This window comes from Syngnathus leptorhynchus, chromosome 3, assembly GCF_054491065.1.
Source record: "Syngnathus leptorhynchus isolate UIUO chromosome 3, UIUO_Slep, whole genome shotgun sequence".
NCBI lineage: Eukaryota > Metazoa > Chordata > Actinopteri > Syngnathiformes > Syngnathidae > Syngnathus > Syngnathus leptorhynchus.
In genome coordinates, this window is record NC_141197.1 from 19,899,604 (window position 1) to 19,917,261 (window position 17,658).

A 17,658-nucleotide genomic window follows, 5' to 3' on the forward strand; every position below is an offset into this window, starting at 1 on the left:
CCAATGCTAGTTAGCTCCAAGCTAACTAGGGGCAACTGATGCGAAAGGCCACATAATCTGTACAGTCACTTGCTAGTTAGCTAGCTGACCTGTTCGGATCAACAAATTACAGCCCTATTGCGACAATGTAACCGATAGAAGGATGACAACTTCATTTAAATCAAGTAGTGCATTTGTTGCCTCTCTTCAGTTCTTATTGTTCATTTTCCCGAAAGAGTCGTGTTGACCAGAACCGTAAATGTAGTTAGCTTTCTTTTAGCATACAGCAGTTGACTCAGTTATTATATACCGTGTGAGTATTTACGTTGTTATTACATGGTACTTGCTCGTTACTATTATTACTATTACGATACGCGATGTATATAATGAGTGGGTGTTTAAAAGTTGTAATCATGAATTTAGAAGTACAGTGCAGAACTCACCACGACCATTGTTTTTATTGTGACGTAAGCGTACTGTAAATTCTATGAGCAAAATAACGTAAGGCGAGAATTTTTTTATTGCCCTAGGTTTGTTAAGAAACATTTCATGAACATTTTGATAATAAACTATTTAAGCTCTGCTCAGTTGTGTTTTACCAAAGAGCAAACATTAAATCTAATCGTGAAGCACAATCAATACCGTTTTTTTTTTTCTGCAGGTTCCACAATATAGTAGTTACCTGCATCATCAATGTGCTGGTATTGTTAATACTATACTGACATATGACTTGTGATAATAAATGTCAGCTTTGGTTTGTAAAAGGAAGAGATTGAATCAGATCGTGAAATATGTATGAGAACACGGAAAATGCACCGTGTAGTCAATTCGTCATTCTTTTTTGCACATAAACTGCATCTAATTTTTCATGTATGATGCACAATTATTATTGGACAGTAATACTACTTCACTGTCCTCCTACATGTGGCGAATATGCCGACATTGCAAATAATCGACTAACTTGTGTGATTTGTGTCTTCATCCTCAGGTGACAACAGATAGGAAACCAAAGATTGTTGATATCATTGACACAACAGGCAGTGGTGACGTGAACACGGCCACGGTGGTGGAGCCGAAAGATGGGACGATCCCCGGGCTCTCTGGTAGAACGCTGAAGGTTCGTCCATTCATAATAGTGACTGAATTGCAGATATTGCTTGAAGGATTTACACTTGCTATTAAAGCACACTCACCTCTGGTTTGGATTCAGTCCTGTACCTTTGGAATGATACTAAAAATACATCTCACGCTGTTCTTTTGTATGTCATCCAGATCCCTCCTGCTTGGGTCAACCCATCAGGGAAGTACCACATTGGAGTTAAAAATGGCTATGAGTTCTTCCCTAAGGCCCTTAAAGAAAGAATACAGGTAAGAAGCCACAGTGTTGACAAGACAATAGCAGTCTCGTTGCATAATACCGCTCGTCTACCTTGCAGAAAGAGCGAAAGGAGAAGATGTGGGACCCCGCACACAGAGCAGCACTCGCTGATGCCTGTCGCAGGACGGATGAGTTTGATCTCTCCCACCCGACTCCGTCACAAGTAACAAGAACCGTGCAGCGCAGGCTGGGAATGATCTATTCACGCTGCGGCGCACTCATCCTACCTTCTGTCTCCAGTTAGAGAAGTTACAGAAGGAAGAGCTGCAGAGTCAATCGGAGCTGCTCGTCTCTCTCGAAAAGAAATACAGCGATCCGGGCCCCGTGTACGACTGTATTCTTTGGCACGATGGCGACACGTGGAGGCGAGTCCTAACCTTATTCATTGTTTCCATTCTCCCTCGAAACGTCCTCAAATTGCAGTTCTTTTTTTTTTTTTTTTCTGTTCAGGGCTGTCGTGGACACGTCCGAGTGTGGAGAATTGTCCAAGTGCACCGTTCTGCGCTCCTACAGAGAGTCTCAACAGTATGCGACATTAGGCGACGCCGAGATGCTAAACTACTCTGTGAATATTTATGATGAGGGAAACACGCTCTGCATCGTCACCAGTGGAGGTGAAGTATCGACGAGCCCGTTTTTTCTCACGCCGATGCAAAGACACGAGAGCTCCGCGCTGACGTGCCGCGTTTGGATTTGAAGGGGCTCACGGGACGCACGTCGCTAGCATCGCAGCGGGTTACTTCCCAGAAGAGCCCGAGCGCAACGGGGTTGCCCCCGGTGCCCAAATCTTAGCGCTGAAGATAGGAGACACTCGACTCAGCACCATGGAAACGGGCACGGGACTGATTCGAGCTGTATGTTGATTGCATTTCGACGTTATCATTTAACTGTCGCTCGTGAATTCATTCATTTTGTTTCATTTATGATCTCGCTCCAATCCAAAGATGATTGAAGTGATTAACTACAAGTGTGACTTGGTCAACTACAGCTACGGGGAAGCCACCCACTGGCCCAATTCGGGGTAAATGTTTTGAAGTTGCAAGAAGAAGAAAAAAAAAAAGCCCGTATGAAGCGACGAGTCATTGTTCGCCTTTTTTTTTTAGGAGAATTTGTGAGGTTATCACCGAGGCTGTCCAGAAGCACAACGTGATTTTCGTTTCAAGTGCAGGCAACAACGGGCCCTGCCTCTCCACGGTGGGCTGCCCCGGAGGGACCACCAGCAGCGTCATCGGTAAAGCGGCAGTGTCTTCGAGTTGTCTACACGTGTGTAGATGTGGAAAAAGATTTTGAAGCACATCCTCCGGTTAGGTGTCGGAGCCTACGTGACCCCTGACATGATGGTGGCCGAGTATTCCCTGAGGGAGAAGCTACCTCCCAACCAGTACACCTGGTCCTCCAGGGGTCCCAGTACAGACGGTGCGCTCGGGGTCAGCATAAGCGCCCCCGGCGGCGCCATCGCGTCCGTACCCAACTGGACCCTTCGCGGGACCCAGCTGATGAACGGCACATCCATGTCGTCCCCCAACGCCTGCGGAGGGATCGCGCTCGTACTCTCCGGTGGGTCGCGGCGAACGTTACTCGGGTGTCGTTCGGTCTCGCCGGAGTTTTTGGTGATAGTTTGTGACTCTGTGTGAGGCAGGATTAAAGCAGCAAGGGGTGCAGCCCTCGGTTCCCGGAGTCAAGAGAGCGCTGGAAAACACGGCTCTCAAGGTTGAAGACATTGAGGTCTTTGCACAGGGCCATGGAATCATTCAGGTAAGGAAGGCATCACCCTAAGCATCTTCTTTTTGCTGATTGAATCTTCTCCGGCTAGGTGGACAAAGCGTTAGACTACCTCACACAAAACGCCTCGTTACCCACCAGCCATTTGGGTTTCTCGGTAACCGTGGGAACGCAGCGAGGCATCTACCTCAGGGATCCGGCGCAGCTCCTGTCCCCCTCAGACCACGGAGTGGGAATCGAACCCATATTTCCTGAAAACACAGGTAGCGCAATTGTTTTTCCACGCTTTGTAAGCCATCGCAGACGCTCAGCACGCTCTTTTCTTCCCGCTTTGTCGCAGAAAACACCGAGCGGATATCCTTACAGCTCCACTTGGCCCTCACCTGCGCCGCCCCGTGGGTTCAGTGTCCGTCTCACCTGGAGCTGATGAACCAGTGTCGCCACGTCAACGTCCGCGTGGATCCCGTGGGCCTGAGGGAGGGCGTGCACTACGCCGAGGTCAGCGAAATCAAACCGAGCTTCTACAAAATGATAGTTTGTGTTGTGCCGACGGTGCCAATCTTCTTTTTCAGGTGTGCGGCTATGACACGGCAGCGCCCGGCTGCGGCCCGCTCTTCAGAGTCCCCATCACGGTTATTATTCCAACCAAGTAAGGCCAAGACACCATCGCCAAAGCTTACGTTTTGCCCGTCTCACTCTCCCTCTTTTTTTTTTTTCTTGATAGGGTGTCAGAGAATGAGAATCACGAGTTGTGTTTCAAAGCCGTCCATTTCAGACCGGGACAGATCAAACGCCATTTCATCACCGTGCCTCAAGGAGCCTCCTGGGCAGGTTGGTTCTGTCTGTTTAAAAGAAGACGAAGCTCCAATACGACGTCACTATTAGTCCACTTTCGGGGCAGCGGTTTCTTCATCACGGTGTCTTTATCCTCCGCAGAGATCACGCTGACTTCTCATTCCGGAGATGTGTCGTCAAAGTTCGTCCTGCACGCCGTGCACCTGGTCAAACAGAAAGCCTACCGAGCCAACGAATTCTACAAGTTCTCGTCACTTTTGGAGAAAGGCTCGCTCACCGAAGCCTTTTCTGTGCTGGTTTGTAAATTGCGTTTGCTTCATTCACCCGATGAGGAACGTCAAATATTTGAAGCCACTATAGACTAATGACTTTTTTTTGGTCCCCCCGCTCGTTTCAGTCCGGTAAGATTGTCGAACTTTGCATTGCACGCTGGTGGGCGAGTTTGGGAGATGTGACGGTGGACTACACCATCTCCTTCCACGGTCTCAGCATTTCTCCTTCACCGCTGCACATTGTGAGCCGAGCACATAAGCCCCGACGTGACTTTTTAAAAACCGCCGGTGACTCCTCTTAATTATTGTCTTTGGGCAGCACGCGTCAGAGGGAGTTACAAGTTTTGATGTGTCATCGCCGTTGAAGTATGAGGAAGTGTCTCCGACGGTCACCCTCAAGTCTTGGGTTCAGCCTCTCAGGTATGCATGCGTACACTCATCGTTGCTTTGTTGCATCCCTTTGCATATCTCCTCCTCTCCTGCAGGCCCATCAGTTCAAAGATCAAGCCTTTGGGGGCGAGGGACGTTCTACCCAACAACAGACAACTCTACGAGATTATTCTGGTTTACAGTTTTCATCAGGTAGCCGCAATGCGACAGTCTTCATTTTTTTATTTTTTTTTTTTAATCTCGTTTTGTACATAACTGTGCAGCCAAAGAGCGGCGAGGTCACACCCAGCTGCCCGTTGCTGTGCGAGCTGCTGTACGAATCCGAGTTTGATAGTCAGCTGTGGATGCTGTATGATCAGAACAAGAGACTGCTGGGTTCGGGGGATGCCTACCCGCATCAGGTGATTTTTTTTTTTAACACGCCTTGTGCCAGTGCGCTGGTTCCATCAAAGCCTCCAACTTTGATTTCTCCTCCTCCAGTATTCCCTCAAGCTGGAAAAGGGCGACTACACCGTGCGCCTGCAGGTCCGCCACGAGTTGTCCAGCGAGCTGGAGCGCCTAAAAGACCTTCCCTTCGTGGTCTCCCATCGGCTCTCCGCCACCCTCAGCCCGGACGTCTACGAGACGCACCGAGCGGCCCTCCTGGCTAAGAAGAAAGCAAACTCGGTCACGCTGTCACCGGGGGCCACGCAGCATTTCTATGTCGCGGCTTTGCCCGATGACAAGTGAGTTCAAATGGAGGAGACCCAAATCAATCCAATTTGCTTTGCTCGCCACTTTACACGTGTGCTGAACTCTAACAATGTGATTTCTGTCTTTATTCTCCCTTTTTGTTCTTCCTTTAGGATTCCAAAAGGAACAAGTCCAGGATGCTATCTTTCAGGGTCCCTCGTTGTGGCAAAGAGTGAATACGGCAAGAAAGCAGTGAGTGACTTCAGTTCCTTCTGACAGCATCTGTTCTCCGCACTGGTGCTCAATCCTGCTCCTCAGAATGTTCACTTCAAATGCAACAGTTGATGAAGTAGCTATCGCTGGTGTCAATTTGATTTTTTAAGAGAAATTTATGATATTGGCCAGTCCCAATCCCCCATGTGCACATGTTATTTTGATTTAAGACTCATTTAGAATGTTGAAATTGACTTGTTCCCTTTTGACAGTGAAACGTAAATTTAATCATATGAGGATTCCGTCCAACGCCAGTGAACGATTCTGAGGATGAGGGTTGAAATATGGTCCGCCAAAGCATTTGAGCTTTTGTGTTTTATTTTTCCTTTGACGTTTGTCACCGGAGCTATCGATTAATCACTGGTTGAAGTGGCGCTTGTGTTTATTGCATGTTTATTTCTTCTCTCCTCACTCATTTGCTGTCACGTGTTTTAAGTGTCGCCCATGCGCCTCCTCAACCCATCCGGTTTGTCTCGTTTCTTCGATAATTAAATGACACATCATTTGTCGTATTTTCAGAGTGAACCTGACCTGTCGGCGTGTGGTTGGCTCACATGTTCATATGGGCATGAGAAAAGGCAGGAGGAGGAAAATTGGGCGAATCAACCACTCCCCAATCTTAATTGAGCCATTTCATTTTGAATCAAGAAAATATGAGAAGACTTCTTAACAAAATTGTCATGAAACATATAAACTGCAGGAGTGGCTCGGTTTACTCACAAGTTCACCTACTCAATCTGTTTTATTTGGTGTGAAAGAACTTGGCTGGCCCCGATAGAGTGCCTACACACTCCAAAATGATCTTGTATGCCCTCCCAAAAACTATTTCAAACCCTTCTCGATGCAATCGTTCTTCCATTTTTTGATTCCCTAAATGTTTTGAGCTACGCTTTCCTCAGTAGCAACAATGCAAAAGCCTCAGCCTTTGCATTGTAATTTTTGTTTGTCTTCATCTATAAGAGGTGCGTGCCAGTGTTTAGAAGATTTTTTTTTTCTACATGTTCATTCTGAGGGTCCGCCATAAAAATTGACTTGAAACTTGATGTGTGTCAAACAGGTAAGGTGGCTGGGTTTTAAATGTGCAAGGGCAAAAACGATACAGAACAAAAAGCCCAAAAAACAACAAATCCTTTGTGGTGTTCTTGTGTTGTCTCTTCCTTACTGTGTGTTATTCTGACCACCAGGGGCAGTCCTCTGCAAAACGACAAAGAAAGTTTAAAAAGGTACTGGATGAGATAGAAACTTTGAGCGCCCACTGCTCTCAGTCTCATACTTTGTGGAAGTGACTTGGACGTCACTTTTAAGATTGCATTTCTTTGATGACAACTATGCCAAAGTGTCTTTTTTTTTTTTTTTACAATGATTACAAATGAGCAGAAATCCACTGGGAAGTGAAATTACTGACAGTACATACTCGAGTTTTTTGCCCCTCCTCTTTTTTGTCAGCGTAACCATTTTCTTTTTTAATGAGCCCTTCCTCAGAATAACAAAAAAAGGGTTATAGGCTACATAAAAAAAAAAAAAGACCCATGTCGATTTTGACCCAAGATGGCTGTGCTAGCTGAGGTCGGATTGCAAGATCCACATTGTCCGTCATTGTTGTGCAGGGTGCAAATAACAATTGATTTTCAGGTTTTTATTTTCTCCTCTTTCAAATCACCAAGCCTCCCCGCCCCCTCCCTTTTTGATAATATCTGACTCTCAAGCTTGAAGGCACTAACGTGCATGTTGTCGGCGGGCATGTCTTCAGCCAACCCATGAGAATGATTCCACCTGCTCGCGTTATATTGCCACTGGGGGGGGGGGTTGGTGCCGTCGTTGGTGTGGGAGCGCAAATTCATCCACGCCGACTTGTTATTTGATGATACAAGCGCTTGTTGTCTGCGCAGGACCTGGTTACCGTCATCTACCACCTCATCCCGGCACCCAACAAAGCCAAGAATGGCGGGAAGGAGAAAGACAAGGATGCGGATAAAGAGAAAGACATCAAGGAGGAGTTTGCCGAGGCCATGAGAGACTTGAAGATTCAGTGGATGACAAAGTGAGCATTTCAAAAGAAATGTTCTTTTCTTCATTTCTCACCATCACCCTTCTTTGCGTCGCTCAGGTTGGACTCCAGCTCGCTTTACGATGAGCTGAAGGAAAAGTACTCTGATTACCTTCCTCTCCACGTGCAAAGACTACATCAGCTGGACTCTGAAAAGGTCATTGGCGGAAGGAACCAGCCCACCGTTGAACTCGAAAGATGTTTAACGTATGTCTCACTTCTTCTCAGGAGCGTGCGAAACGTCTCGGGGAGGTGGTCTCGGCCGCCGACGTGGTCATCTCCCACATTGACCAGACGGCATTGGCCGTTTACTTCACCATGAAGACGGACCCTCGACCTGACGCCGCCACCATCAAGACGTACGTTGAGACACATTCAGAGAAAAAAAAAAACCCCAGCAGATGTCAAAAACGCTCCTCTCCGTTTCAGTGACATGGAGAAGCAGAGGTCGTCTCTGCTGGACGCCTTGTGCAGGAAAGGCTGCGCTCTGGCCGACCAACTGGTGACCGTCCCGCCTCCGGAGAGCGTCGCCGCCGTGGCTACGGGCCAAACGGACGGCGGGGAAGTTTGCCAACAGGAGGCCAGCACTTCCTGCGACTCGACTCAAAGCATCGCCAACACTCTGACAGAAACCTTCTGGGAGGTGCAGAAGTGGGCGGAGCTTACTGACTCCAAGGTGGGTTGAGGTATTTACCTGGTTTTCGACACCAAGCGAAATCATTTTTAATCTGGTTTCAGGTGCTGATGTTTTCCTACAAACACGCCCTGGCGAGCAAGATGTACGGTCGAGCCTTAAAATATGCCTCCAAGATGGTGGAGGAGAAGGCCAGCAAGGAGAACATGAAGAACTGCCTCCAAGTAGGAGCCACATACAACTTCTTTTTATTTCAAACATGCAGTCGAAGCGAATGAAACTTTTTCAAGATCCAAACAGTACTGTCGGTCAATAACCACTTTTTTTGTGCGTTCCAGCTGATGCGTCACCTCAAATGGATGCACTGTGCCACCTTCACTGAAAACTGGCTCCCCGTCATGTACCCCGCTGACTACAATCCCTTCTAAAAAAAATCACAGCAAGAGCTAAAACGCCACACCGAAGCCATCAGTACCATCACGAGGGCAGATTTCCTTTTTATTTCTTCGTCTTGGACAGTGAAGGACACTGACGCTCGCTGATGGTCATTTCAAAACACATTGAGAACATCTGTCTTTGGATTCAAGTGCCACCAGCAGCACAACCACAACGAATATCTCTTCAGATCAACAATGACAGCACGTCCATTATTTTCGGGTTCTCCTTGGGTCACAGTCACATTTTTTTTTTTTGCTCCATTTGAAATGTCTCTAATTTTCCTTCAATATTCAAGGGACACCAGGAAATGGTCCCCACATCTTTTGTGCCATGCTTACCTGGATATTAAGTTCTCCATTGGACTTTTGGGATGAGACTTCTCTTCAATGAACAGACCTCAGAACTCGAGCAGTATTACGGTGCCTTGCATCCACGTACCTTTACTGACGTGAGGGGGGGGGGGGGTGGACTTGGACTGGATCTGTGTGATTTCTCTCTTTTTGCATCACTCACTCCGCTCAAACGGCCTCATCATTTGGCGCCCGACGGACCTCACGCTGCACGATAATGTTTTGTGTGCGGCATTTAAAAAGATGCACACTCAATGGAAACGATGTACATACATGCATAGCAAAGCATAGTACCATGGAATAAGTGTATACCGTAATACTAATATTCCAATCAATGTATTTTTTATTTTTTTTTGCATGTCTCGTAGGATTTCAGGAAACAATCATTTGATTTGGAAACTCATTATAAATTCAAAGCATTCATGTCGGTGTGTAAGTGAATAGACGGCCAACTTTTTTTTTGTTTTTCCATGAGCTGAATCGAAGTAGGTTACGTCAACGGCGTCAGTTATTTTTTTTTTTTTTTGGTGCATGTTTTTGATACTTGACCTCACCTTGCTTTTATTTGCAGTTGGCCATTTTGCAATCTGATGCAGTTGTTTGACCTTTGGATGTATTTTCTCCTCAATTTTCCATCCCGGGTGGAGAAGGTAGACATCATTTCTTTTATTTCTGCATTCCAGCCGCCGATTTGCATCACTATTGTCAACAAGCAAAGGTTGGTTTGATCATGTCAAACTAGGAAGGATGTTGCTTTTGTTACTGGCCAGTAATATTGTTTTATAGATCAGCAATAGACTGCTGCTGTCTTTTTTTTTTTTTATATATATATATATCATAATATTTAAAACAATGAAAATGATCAAATGGGTTGTGGAACTGGACTTGGATTTGTTTCAAAGAAGAACATATCGCTCCATTTGTAATTACAAAACGACGTTTTGGGGGGGGGGCACTTAGTTTCTTACATTTTTGCTTTTAGCTGTCTCATTTTTTAGGTCAGGTGCATCTGAGGAGTTTGCACCTATTGACAGTTGTCCCTTTTTTGTTATTCTTTTGACCCCGTGCATTTGGGGTCAGATGAAAAGTTCACGTTCGCCATTGATCGTTTCTAAGAAAAGGCCTTAACTTCTACCACTACTGAATGCCGTCCACTTCTGTCACCAAACAGAATCCTCACGTGTTTCCTTTTCTGCTGGTGTCAGCATATTAAAAAACAACAACAACACAAAAACCTATCCTGTTTTTTTATGACTGACAATTCAAACAGTCACGAATTTTAGCAAAAGCAAACAAATACTTCTACCAACAAATTCTGTGTCCTATCAAAAGTACCAAATAGTTCTCATGATTTCGAGTGATGGTGACCTTAGTCACATGACTTTTACTTCCTTGATTTTCTTAACTGTCCATGTCTCCGCATCACTCCATCTTCAGGCTTCGGCCTCCAGTCTGACCTTGTTGGCCTAGATTGCGCTCATGCCTGCCTGACACAAATACTGACACACAAGCTCAACCGAGTAATCGAGACGGTAGTTCCTGGATGTCCTCTCTCTCCTCACCTTCTCTGCACGTGGCCGTTAAGATGATTAACGATTCATCTTCTTCCAGCAACCTGGTGTGAAAAGCCCTTTTAAATTTGTCCAGAAACGTACGGTCAGACTCCATTCTGAGCTTATTGGCCAAGATCAAGGTGGTCCCTGGCTTGCAGAAATGCTTCAAGGTGGCCAGAAGCTCATCCAGGTAATCGTGGTGGTAGACCACATCAGCTGCCAGGATGTAGTCGTAGCGATAGACCGACGTGGGGTAATTGCGTTCCAGGTCGTGACCCCAAGACAGAGGGGCCACCTGGGGGGTGTGTCTGCAGCGTCCCCTGGTGTTCTTGCTCAGGTTGAATCTCAGGTTACCCAGAACATCCGGAAGGTCGGTGGCGGTCACCCAAGCCCCTGTGGAGCGCACGGAACCGAGATGGAAAAATGCTGAAGCGGGAGGAGGGCGGGGCATCGGGAAGTCTCACCCACCGAGGAGCGAGGCCACAATGGACAGCAAGCCGGTCCCCGCGCCGATCTCCAGCACGGCTTTGTCCGTGAGATTCAGCTGGTCCCGATGAGAGTCCAAATAGTGACTGAGAGCCAAAGCCTGCGATACCGGCGGGATTCATGAAATTGACGCAAGTGTCTCACATTGAGCAGAGAGACTCACCGCAGGCCATATCATTCCTCCGTAGGAGTCGAGACCTTCCTGGATGACGATCTTCTGCCCGACGTAATGATACATCTCTTTATTTGTCTCGAAGAAGACGCACGGGATCCAACCTGGTCTGTGCTGCTCGCCGGCAACTTCTGAGCCCTCTTTTCCACGCAAAGGAGAATATTACAGGTGGTACGACTCCACGTGGTGCTCGTGACACGCTTACCCGCGGCTTCTGTTTGCAATTCATCTTCTCCTGTCGTCACCTGGCCAGGCTTGCCTTCTTCACTCGGTGATGACGAAGTAGCCATGTGAAATGCGCTACAGTGATTGACAACAATAAGAATACACGAGGAAAATTGAAATAAAAAAATTGAGAGAATATATATATAAAAATATTTGATAACCTTTTAAATTTGGGCTATTTGAAATGTATCATTTTTTTAAAATTCTAATTTGAAAAATGATGGAATTATAAAATTATAAATAAATGATTTCCTAACTTCACAACAAACAAAACCAAAAAATAGAGAGAATATATATACAAATATTTGATAACCTTTTAAATTGGGCTATTTGAAATGTATCATTTTTTAAAAATTCTAATTTGAAAAATGATGGAATTATAAAATTATAAATAAATGATTTCCTAACTTCACAACAAACAAAACAAAAAAATAGAGAGAATATATATATAAATATTTGATAACCTTTTAAATTGGGCTATTAGAAATGTATCATTTTTTAGAAATTCTAATTTGAAAAATGATAGAATTATAAATTTATAAATAAATGATTTCCTAACTTCACAACAAACAAAACAACAACAAAAAATATTGATATTTGATAACCTTTTAAATTGGGCTATTAGAAATGTATACTTTTTTTTTATTCAAATTTGAAAAATGATAGAATTATAAATGTATAAATAAATTATTTCCTAACTTCACAACAAACAAAATTTAATCAAAGTTAACAGAACTGCTGTCCCTTGTATTCAGGACAAATGCAATATATTTTTTTGTCCATGTATATTTCTGTATCTTGAAATTCTATACACAAGCATAAAATCAAAAATGTCATCCACGTTCTCTGTGGAAATCCTCAAATCTCACCTTCGACCTTTCACTTACCTGCCTAAGAGCTTCAGTTCCGAAAAAGTTCTGGTTTGCAATCTGTGTGCATCTGCAGCCTGGTGTATTATAGAGAGCATCTTGGTGGACACTCCCATCATCATCATCATCGTTGTCACAAGGTCACATAGTTATTTTTAGATCCGCAGCAGCCCCGTTAAGTAAACACAAGCAGCGGGAGATTCGTGCACGTACCCCCCCCAAGATGATTTGCACCACAGCGTGACAAGAGAAATACTGCTCATGAATCTACTTTGGTGTCTCTGCCGAAGCTTTGTGGCAGGCCTCCTGAATTTCCTCCATAGAATGTAACCAACATGGGTGCTTAAACCATTCAGATGAGCTCACTTTGCTAAAAATACCCCCAAACCATCGTTAATACTTCAATTTAAGTGACCGGAGTTTGGGTTTTTTGACTGCAGATGAAAGGAGGTCAGTTCTCGCAAATTGTTTTGGTTGTCTTCGAATGTGTCCGGCGGCTTCGGTTTCTTCACCAGATATTGACGGTAACCGGATCGGGCCAAAAGTAGGACGCCGCAAAAACATAAACTCCAATTACAGCTCTCGCTTACTTTCTGATTTAACCTTTGACCCTTCAGTTAACACCCAGGCCTCATCATTTTGAATCCGTCCACATTCCAAATGCAGACAGCCACACACACGTGTGATGTCATGGCTCGGCCGTTATTGTCGATCCGTCTTTTATGAGGATTAAAAAAAAACAGTGATGTTCAGCGGGAGGTTGTTTATAGCGCCTGCGTTCTGGCGCCGTCCGTCGCCGAGTCGGTTTCGACAAAGACGCACGGCCTTTGAGTCTGGCGGGATCAACGGAGCGTTTCAGTGCGTTGGAGAATGTCGGGGGATTTTGCATTCCTCAACTGTGTGCCAGCTTGATGTGTCATACACCTGGCAAATTGCTCACACGCTCCATCCAGCCCATGTTCATGTTACCCAGTCGGAGCTTCAAATAGAGTTTCTGGCGCTAAGCAGGAAAATACACACACAGAAAAAAAAAAAGACTTTTACAAGATATCAAATTCAGATGCAAGAACTCGATGGTGCGGTTTGAATTCACCTCCTAATTGGAAAGAAGCGCGGAATCTGGCCATCAGAATGAGAACCCGGCCGTGATCAAAGATGACCTCCGAGTAACAAAGTGCAGCCACCCACAAGATGGGATCGATACGGAATATTGCGCAAACTTACAGAAATGACATTTTCACATGTGTTTGCAACAATGTTTGCTTACAATTAGAACTCAAAAACCTCATCGTGTTATTTTCACATTGTTTGCAGGGACTTGTGTAGCGAGTTTGAATCGGGCCGATTTGGACAAAAATTTCATCATCAACTTCTAACATTTATTTATTTATTTGTTTGTTTGTTTATTTATTTATTTATTTATTTATTTATTTATTTATTCATTTATTCATTTATTTATTCATTCATTTATTACTATTTATTTCATTATTTATTTATACATGTCAAAACAGATCAAAAACATTTTAATAACAAGTAATGTTGTTTATTTGAGTTAGCGCTAGCATAAACCTTACGTCTCTTATTAATATTACATATCAAATATAATTTAGTTACAGCTCACAAAGACTTTCACAATCGTGCTTTTTGTATTTTGTAACGTATTTGCTGGAGTAAAAAAAAGAAACAAACAGTACTTAGCTTGAATTTGTCTTTTATGACGTCTACACTACTTTGAAACGACATACAAATAAAGGCAATTTTCATTTTACATAAGAATCACCAAGCACATGGAGTTGTACAAAAGAGTAAACAAACCCAAATTGATCAAGTAAGCTTAGACAGGAGCTGCTTCTTGATCCTTGGTCCTCTTGTCCCTCCTCCAAGCCCGGTACAGTTTGATGCTAAGACTGGGGAGGTCGTACAGCTCCTCCAGGTGGAAGCGCTCGCCAAAACGCTCCACAAAGCTGTTCTCGGGTTCCAGGCGGAAACGCATGGCCCAAAGGATTTGCGTGTCGACCTCACACAGGTAGCTGAACGTGTCCAACAGCTGCTCCAGGTAAGGGTGCGAGTACACCACGTCTGCAGCCAGGATATAGTCGAAATGCTGCGTGCCTTGGGGGAACTTCTGCTCCACCTCTGGGCCCCAGACCAGCTCTGTGACCTGACAATCAGAAGCAAAGAACATTTTCATAGAGGGGGAAAAAATAAAACACGCCTTTTGTATCAATAGCAAATCATTTGCGCCTTATAGTCAGAAAAATACGGTAATCAAAAAAAGATAACTAATATATATGCAAATACACAACTAACTGAAGAACAAAAAAGTCCAAAGAAAATTAAATTACAATAAAAACACATCTAATATATATATATATATATGCAAATACATCAACTAGCCAACTAACTGAAGAACAATAAGTCAAAATAAGATCAAAATAAAAAAGCAATTTGAAATGCTGGCCATACCAGAGGCGTGTATTTGCACCGTCCTCTTGTGTTGCACGTGACGTTGTACTGGAGATTCCCCAGCACATCGGGGAGGTCTGTGGACGTGACCTTAGCACCTTAGCAGGTAACACAAAAACCATTTGAGAAATTCAAGAAAAGCACCCATCAGGAAATATTTTTGCAATTTTTCTTTTTACCTAAAAGACAAGAAACGATGGAGACCAGACCAGTTCCCGCACCAAGTTCTATCACGTTCTTCTCCAGCAGGTTGTACTTGTCACGGTTGGTCTCCAGGAAGTGACACAACACCATTGCCTGGATGTTAAACCATCTTAGATCAGCAAGTCATCATCACGACGGGTTCTGAGACGTGCTCATTGGCCGCACACATACCGAGGGCCAGAGTACAGCTCCGTAGAGGTCTGTGGATTCTTTAATACGGATCTGCTGGTCAGAGAAGATGTAACCCTCCCACATCTCCGGACCCATGACAGAAGGGTGGAACTGGCGGGCTAAAATGGCCTTGGCCAGTTCTTCACCTGGGTCTGCTTTGAGGGACGATAAAGTGCAGGTGAAATGATGCGCTCCAGGTCTACAAGATGCTTTTCCAGCATGGAGCACCTCTCGTGAGTTCCTCGAACCAAAGCGAGGTTATTCTGAGTGGTAACGGCCATTACTATGATCAACGCTGAAGGCCTGACTTGGATGTTATGAAGAACATGTCAAGTCTGTCAATCTCAGGTAACTTCACCACGGGCAGCAATTTAGACGTCAACGCTACACAAGCGATTGCATACCTTCCAGTCACTGACAAAAAAAAAAAATGGAAGAGTTGATTGTGTCATCCAGACAATTCCAAATGATGTTAGGATAAAGAAGGAGAATCATCTGGAAACGGTCTTTTTTTTTTTAAATAAGGCGCTGTCTTAAAGATCCAAAATGGCACATACCAATTTGGCAATGCAATATAAAAATGGCAATGGGTCTTGGCAGAATTTTGACTCCATGTTGTCCTGAAGGCCAAATTTGCCCATGAAGTGTTTATTGCAGCCATCCTTAATGTCCTGCTGTAATGAGTCATTCATACTTGGGTCAGCTGCTCTGGGAGCAAGGGCAGGTACACATTTTGGGACAGGTGGCACAAACTATTTCTTCTACAACATTCTAAGCACGTAGGGGCTGGCACTCAAAGCCAAATTGACTCAAGAACATCCCAGGAAGGAACGGTCACTCGCTCACAAGTGTTTGATGACAAACACCGAGGAAATCAGCCAAGTTGAAGTCAAGGTCAACAAAAAAGGAACATTTGTGAGAGCTTTGATGGAAATAGTTCCTCAGGCTGATTTAATGGTGAGCTATCGATGACAACAAGGTGATATCATGTGCTGGTTCATCTAATGCATGAAATGAAGGTCCAGCTAGTTCACTTGGGGGGAAAAAAAAGAAAAAAAAAGACATTTAAAGCACCACAAAACAAGACTAACAGCATCTAGATGTGACAAGGACAAACAAGAGGTGAAAGGAAGCGGGGAACTAAATAGCAACAAACTGACGAGTCGACGAGGCACACCTTGAATGCTGGGAGCTGATTGGCTAACACCGTTTTTTTTTTTTGTCCACCTGTTCTCATTTTATTTTTTTTTATAGAGAAATGCATTGACAAGCACATGATGAAATTAAATTCGACTTGCATCTCTCATGGAAAAAAAAAATGACTGGTGTCATCAAATGCTTGAGCTCATAGATTGACAATCTTTTTTTTTTTTCTATGTTGCATTTAAAAGTTCTGGAACTTTGTGAAGCACTTTGATTGACCTCAGCCATGAAATAAGTAAAAAAATATACAATAAATAAAATAATTTAAAAAATGAATGAATGAATGAATGAATAAATAAATACAGAAAAAATAAAATAAAATCTACGATCGTATTTCATAAAATACTCAATTTAATATCGTGATTATGCTTTTATGTAGTTGGAACTTTTCACCCCTATGTGACAATTACTAGATCAGGGATTAATTAAGCCTAATAATGATTTTGGTGATCTAATCAATTGCATTTAAAACGGGTTGGATTGGCGCCCTTGATGAGACATTCAACTTAAAATATCAAGGAGCATGCCTCGTGGAGACGGAGAATTCAAATGAACCCTTTGCACAGCTGAAAATCCATAAAAGCCGCCAAGTGTCCACCGTCCAACCAAAGTGCAACTCTTCCGGGCATGTACTATTTTTATTTGTACTACAAATCATTCAAAGGTACAGCACAACTACAGTTTAATCACAGATGATTCATTGCTATCATTTACTCGCAGTCCTCCTTTTCATCTTGCTTTCGTTTCTCTGTTTGACCCACAACTTTGTTGTGTGCATGCATGAAAATGAACATTTCAAACAACCACATGATTAGAGAAAAAAAAGCTTCTTGATCAACACTGCTGCCAAAATACGTCATACGGGGTAGCCCGAGAAATGACAAAATATGTTCCTCACCAGACTCGGACTTCTCGTCACACTCCCCAGACTCCATGATCAAAGGAGAAAATAAGATCTGTGCGGAACTAGAGAAGGGTATTTCTGGTCAGGCTAAAATCCTTTAGGATTACATCGATCTGGCAACAAATCTTTTGTCTGTCATCCAGTTTTAGGTTCCACACCCTCCCATGGAATCAAATCCAGTATTTCCCGACTTCTTCTCCCAAGTGTGCATTTGCAGTTCTCCCTCCGCTGAGTGGCGGAAACAGCTGGCAGCTCCGACAACTGAGCTGCGGTGAAAAGGGACACCTTTCTGCTTGAAAACAAACACTCTCTCCATGGCTTGAGAAAGAAATCGTTTTGTGAGGCACTTTGGAGTTCGCACAGGTCGAAGGTCAAAAAGGAGTCAATTGTCGTCTCAACTCTTGTTTCTTGACTGTAACTGATCATTTCAAATATACGAAATCACAAAAAAGATG

At 44.0% G+C, this 17,658-nt stretch overlaps 4 protein-coding genes across 8 annotated transcripts in view; 1 reads left to right on the top strand and 3 right to left on the bottom strand.

The window, feature by feature from the left end:
- rasa3 (RAS p21 protein activator 3) overlaps window positions 1-449 on the bottom strand; it is a 26,945-nt gene extending 26,496 nt beyond the window's left edge. Inside the window, exon 1 of the mRNA XM_085907056.1 lies at window positions 423-449. The gene's annotated coding sequence lies outside the window, so the exon portion shown is untranslated. The remainder of the gene's footprint in view (window positions 1-422) is intronic.
- tpp2 (tripeptidyl peptidase 2) overlaps window positions 1-10,184 on the top strand; it is a 10,920-nt gene extending 736 nt beyond the window's left edge. Inside the window, exons 1-29 of one of the 3 annotated variants that reach the window (XM_085907053.1) lie at window positions 139-292; window positions 968-1,096; window positions 1,252-1,347; window positions 1,416-1,520; window positions 1,598-1,722; window positions 1,808-1,971; window positions 2,057-2,211; window positions 2,302-2,378; window positions 2,461-2,588; window positions 2,666-2,914; window positions 2,997-3,112; window positions 3,171-3,342; window positions 3,420-3,577; window positions 3,652-3,728; window positions 3,804-3,910; window positions 4,016-4,170; window positions 4,272-4,388; window positions 4,466-4,566; window positions 4,632-4,728; window positions 4,800-4,937; window positions 5,017-5,261; window positions 5,382-5,460; window positions 6,666-6,704; window positions 7,371-7,522; window positions 7,589-7,685; window positions 7,757-7,887; window positions 7,958-8,204; window positions 8,267-8,386; window positions 8,501-10,184. In XM_085907053.1, the coding sequence (XP_085763179.1) occupies window positions 1,434-1,520; window positions 1,598-1,722; window positions 1,808-1,971; window positions 2,057-2,211; window positions 2,302-2,378; window positions 2,461-2,588; window positions 2,666-2,914; window positions 2,997-3,112; window positions 3,171-3,342; window positions 3,420-3,577; window positions 3,652-3,728; window positions 3,804-3,910; window positions 4,016-4,170; window positions 4,272-4,388; window positions 4,466-4,566; window positions 4,632-4,728; window positions 4,800-4,937; window positions 5,017-5,261; window positions 5,382-5,460; window positions 6,666-6,704; window positions 7,371-7,522; window positions 7,589-7,685; window positions 7,757-7,887; window positions 7,958-8,204; window positions 8,267-8,386; window positions 8,501-8,590 (3,423 nt within the window). In that variant the 5' untranslated portion in view covers window positions 139-292; window positions 968-1,096; window positions 1,252-1,347; window positions 1,416-1,433 and the 3' untranslated portion in view covers window positions 8,591-10,184. Of the gene's footprint in view, window positions 1-138; window positions 293-967; window positions 1,097-1,251; window positions 1,348-1,415; window positions 1,521-1,597; window positions 1,723-1,807; window positions 1,972-2,056; window positions 2,212-2,301; window positions 2,379-2,460; window positions 2,589-2,665; window positions 2,915-2,996; window positions 3,113-3,170; window positions 3,343-3,419; window positions 3,578-3,651; window positions 3,729-3,803; window positions 3,911-4,015; window positions 4,171-4,271; window positions 4,389-4,465; window positions 4,567-4,631; window positions 4,729-4,799; window positions 4,938-5,016; window positions 5,262-5,381; window positions 5,461-6,665; window positions 6,705-7,370; window positions 7,523-7,588; window positions 7,686-7,756; window positions 7,888-7,957; window positions 8,205-8,266; window positions 8,387-8,500 lie in introns of those variants that run through there. The other 2 variants (XM_085907051.1, XM_085907052.1) reach the window with 2 other exon arrangements.
- mettl21ca (methyltransferase 21C, AARS1 lysine a) lies at window positions 10,080-12,377 on the bottom strand. The gene is made up of 5 exons (XM_085907060.1): window positions 12,274-12,377; window positions 11,367-11,461; window positions 11,153-11,301; window positions 10,972-11,089; window positions 10,080-10,896 (listed from the first exon to the last, which is right to left on the bottom strand). The coding sequence occupies exons 1-5, from the start codon at window positions 12,375-12,377 to the stop codon at window positions 10,463-10,465; spliced, it is 900 nt and encodes a 299-aa protein (XP_085763186.1). The 3' UTR covers window positions 10,080-10,462.
- A 1,547-nt stretch (window positions 12,378-13,924) lies between these two features.
- mettl21e (methyltransferase like 21e) lies at window positions 13,925-17,566 on the bottom strand. Of its 3 annotated transcripts, XM_085906909.1 has the most exons (6): window positions 17,198-17,566; window positions 15,791-15,802; window positions 15,097-15,248; window positions 14,901-15,018; window positions 14,722-14,819; window positions 13,925-14,416 (listed from the first exon to the last, which is right to left on the bottom strand). In XM_085906909.1, exons 1-6 carry the CDS (start codon window positions 17,232-17,234, stop codon window positions 14,090-14,092), a joined length of 744 nt encoding a protein of 247 aa, XP_085763035.1. In that variant the 5' UTR covers window positions 17,235-17,566; the 3' UTR covers window positions 13,925-14,089. The 3 variants fall into 3 exon arrangements, with proteins under 3 accessions (XP_085763035.1, XP_085763034.1, XP_085763033.1); XM_085906908.1 differs by lacking the exon at window positions 17,198-17,566 and having other exon boundaries at window positions 15,501-15,928; XM_085906907.1 differs by lacking the exon at window positions 17,198-17,566 and having other exon boundaries at window positions 15,097-15,251; window positions 15,501-15,928.
- Between the last annotated feature and the right edge of the window lie 92 nt (window positions 17,567-17,658).

Coding starts and splice junctions, on each gene's coding strand:
- mettl21ca (XM_085907060.1), bottom strand. CDS start 12,377: ATGATGATGGGAGTGTCCACCAAGATGCTCTCTATAATACACCAGGCT. Junction 11,462..12,273: donor GAACTGAAGCTCTTAGGCAG/GTAAGTGAAAGG, acceptor CAATCACTGTAG/CGCATTTCACATGGCTACTT. Junction 11,302..11,366: donor ATTGCAAACAGAAGCCGCGG/GTAAGCGTGTCA, acceptor TGCGTGGAAAAG/AGGGCTCAGAAGTTGCCGGC.
- mettl21e (XM_085906909.1), bottom strand. CDS start 17,234: ATGGAGTCTGGGGAGTGTGACGAGAAGTCCGAGTCTG. Junction 15,019..15,096: donor GAGCTGTACTCTGGCCCTCG/GTATGTGTGCGG, acceptor TTTAACATCCAG/GCAATGGTGTTGTGTCACTT. Junction 14,820..14,900: donor CATCGTTTCTTGTCTTTTAG/GTAAAAAGAAAA, acceptor TTACCTGCTAAG/GTGCTAAGGTCACGTCCACA.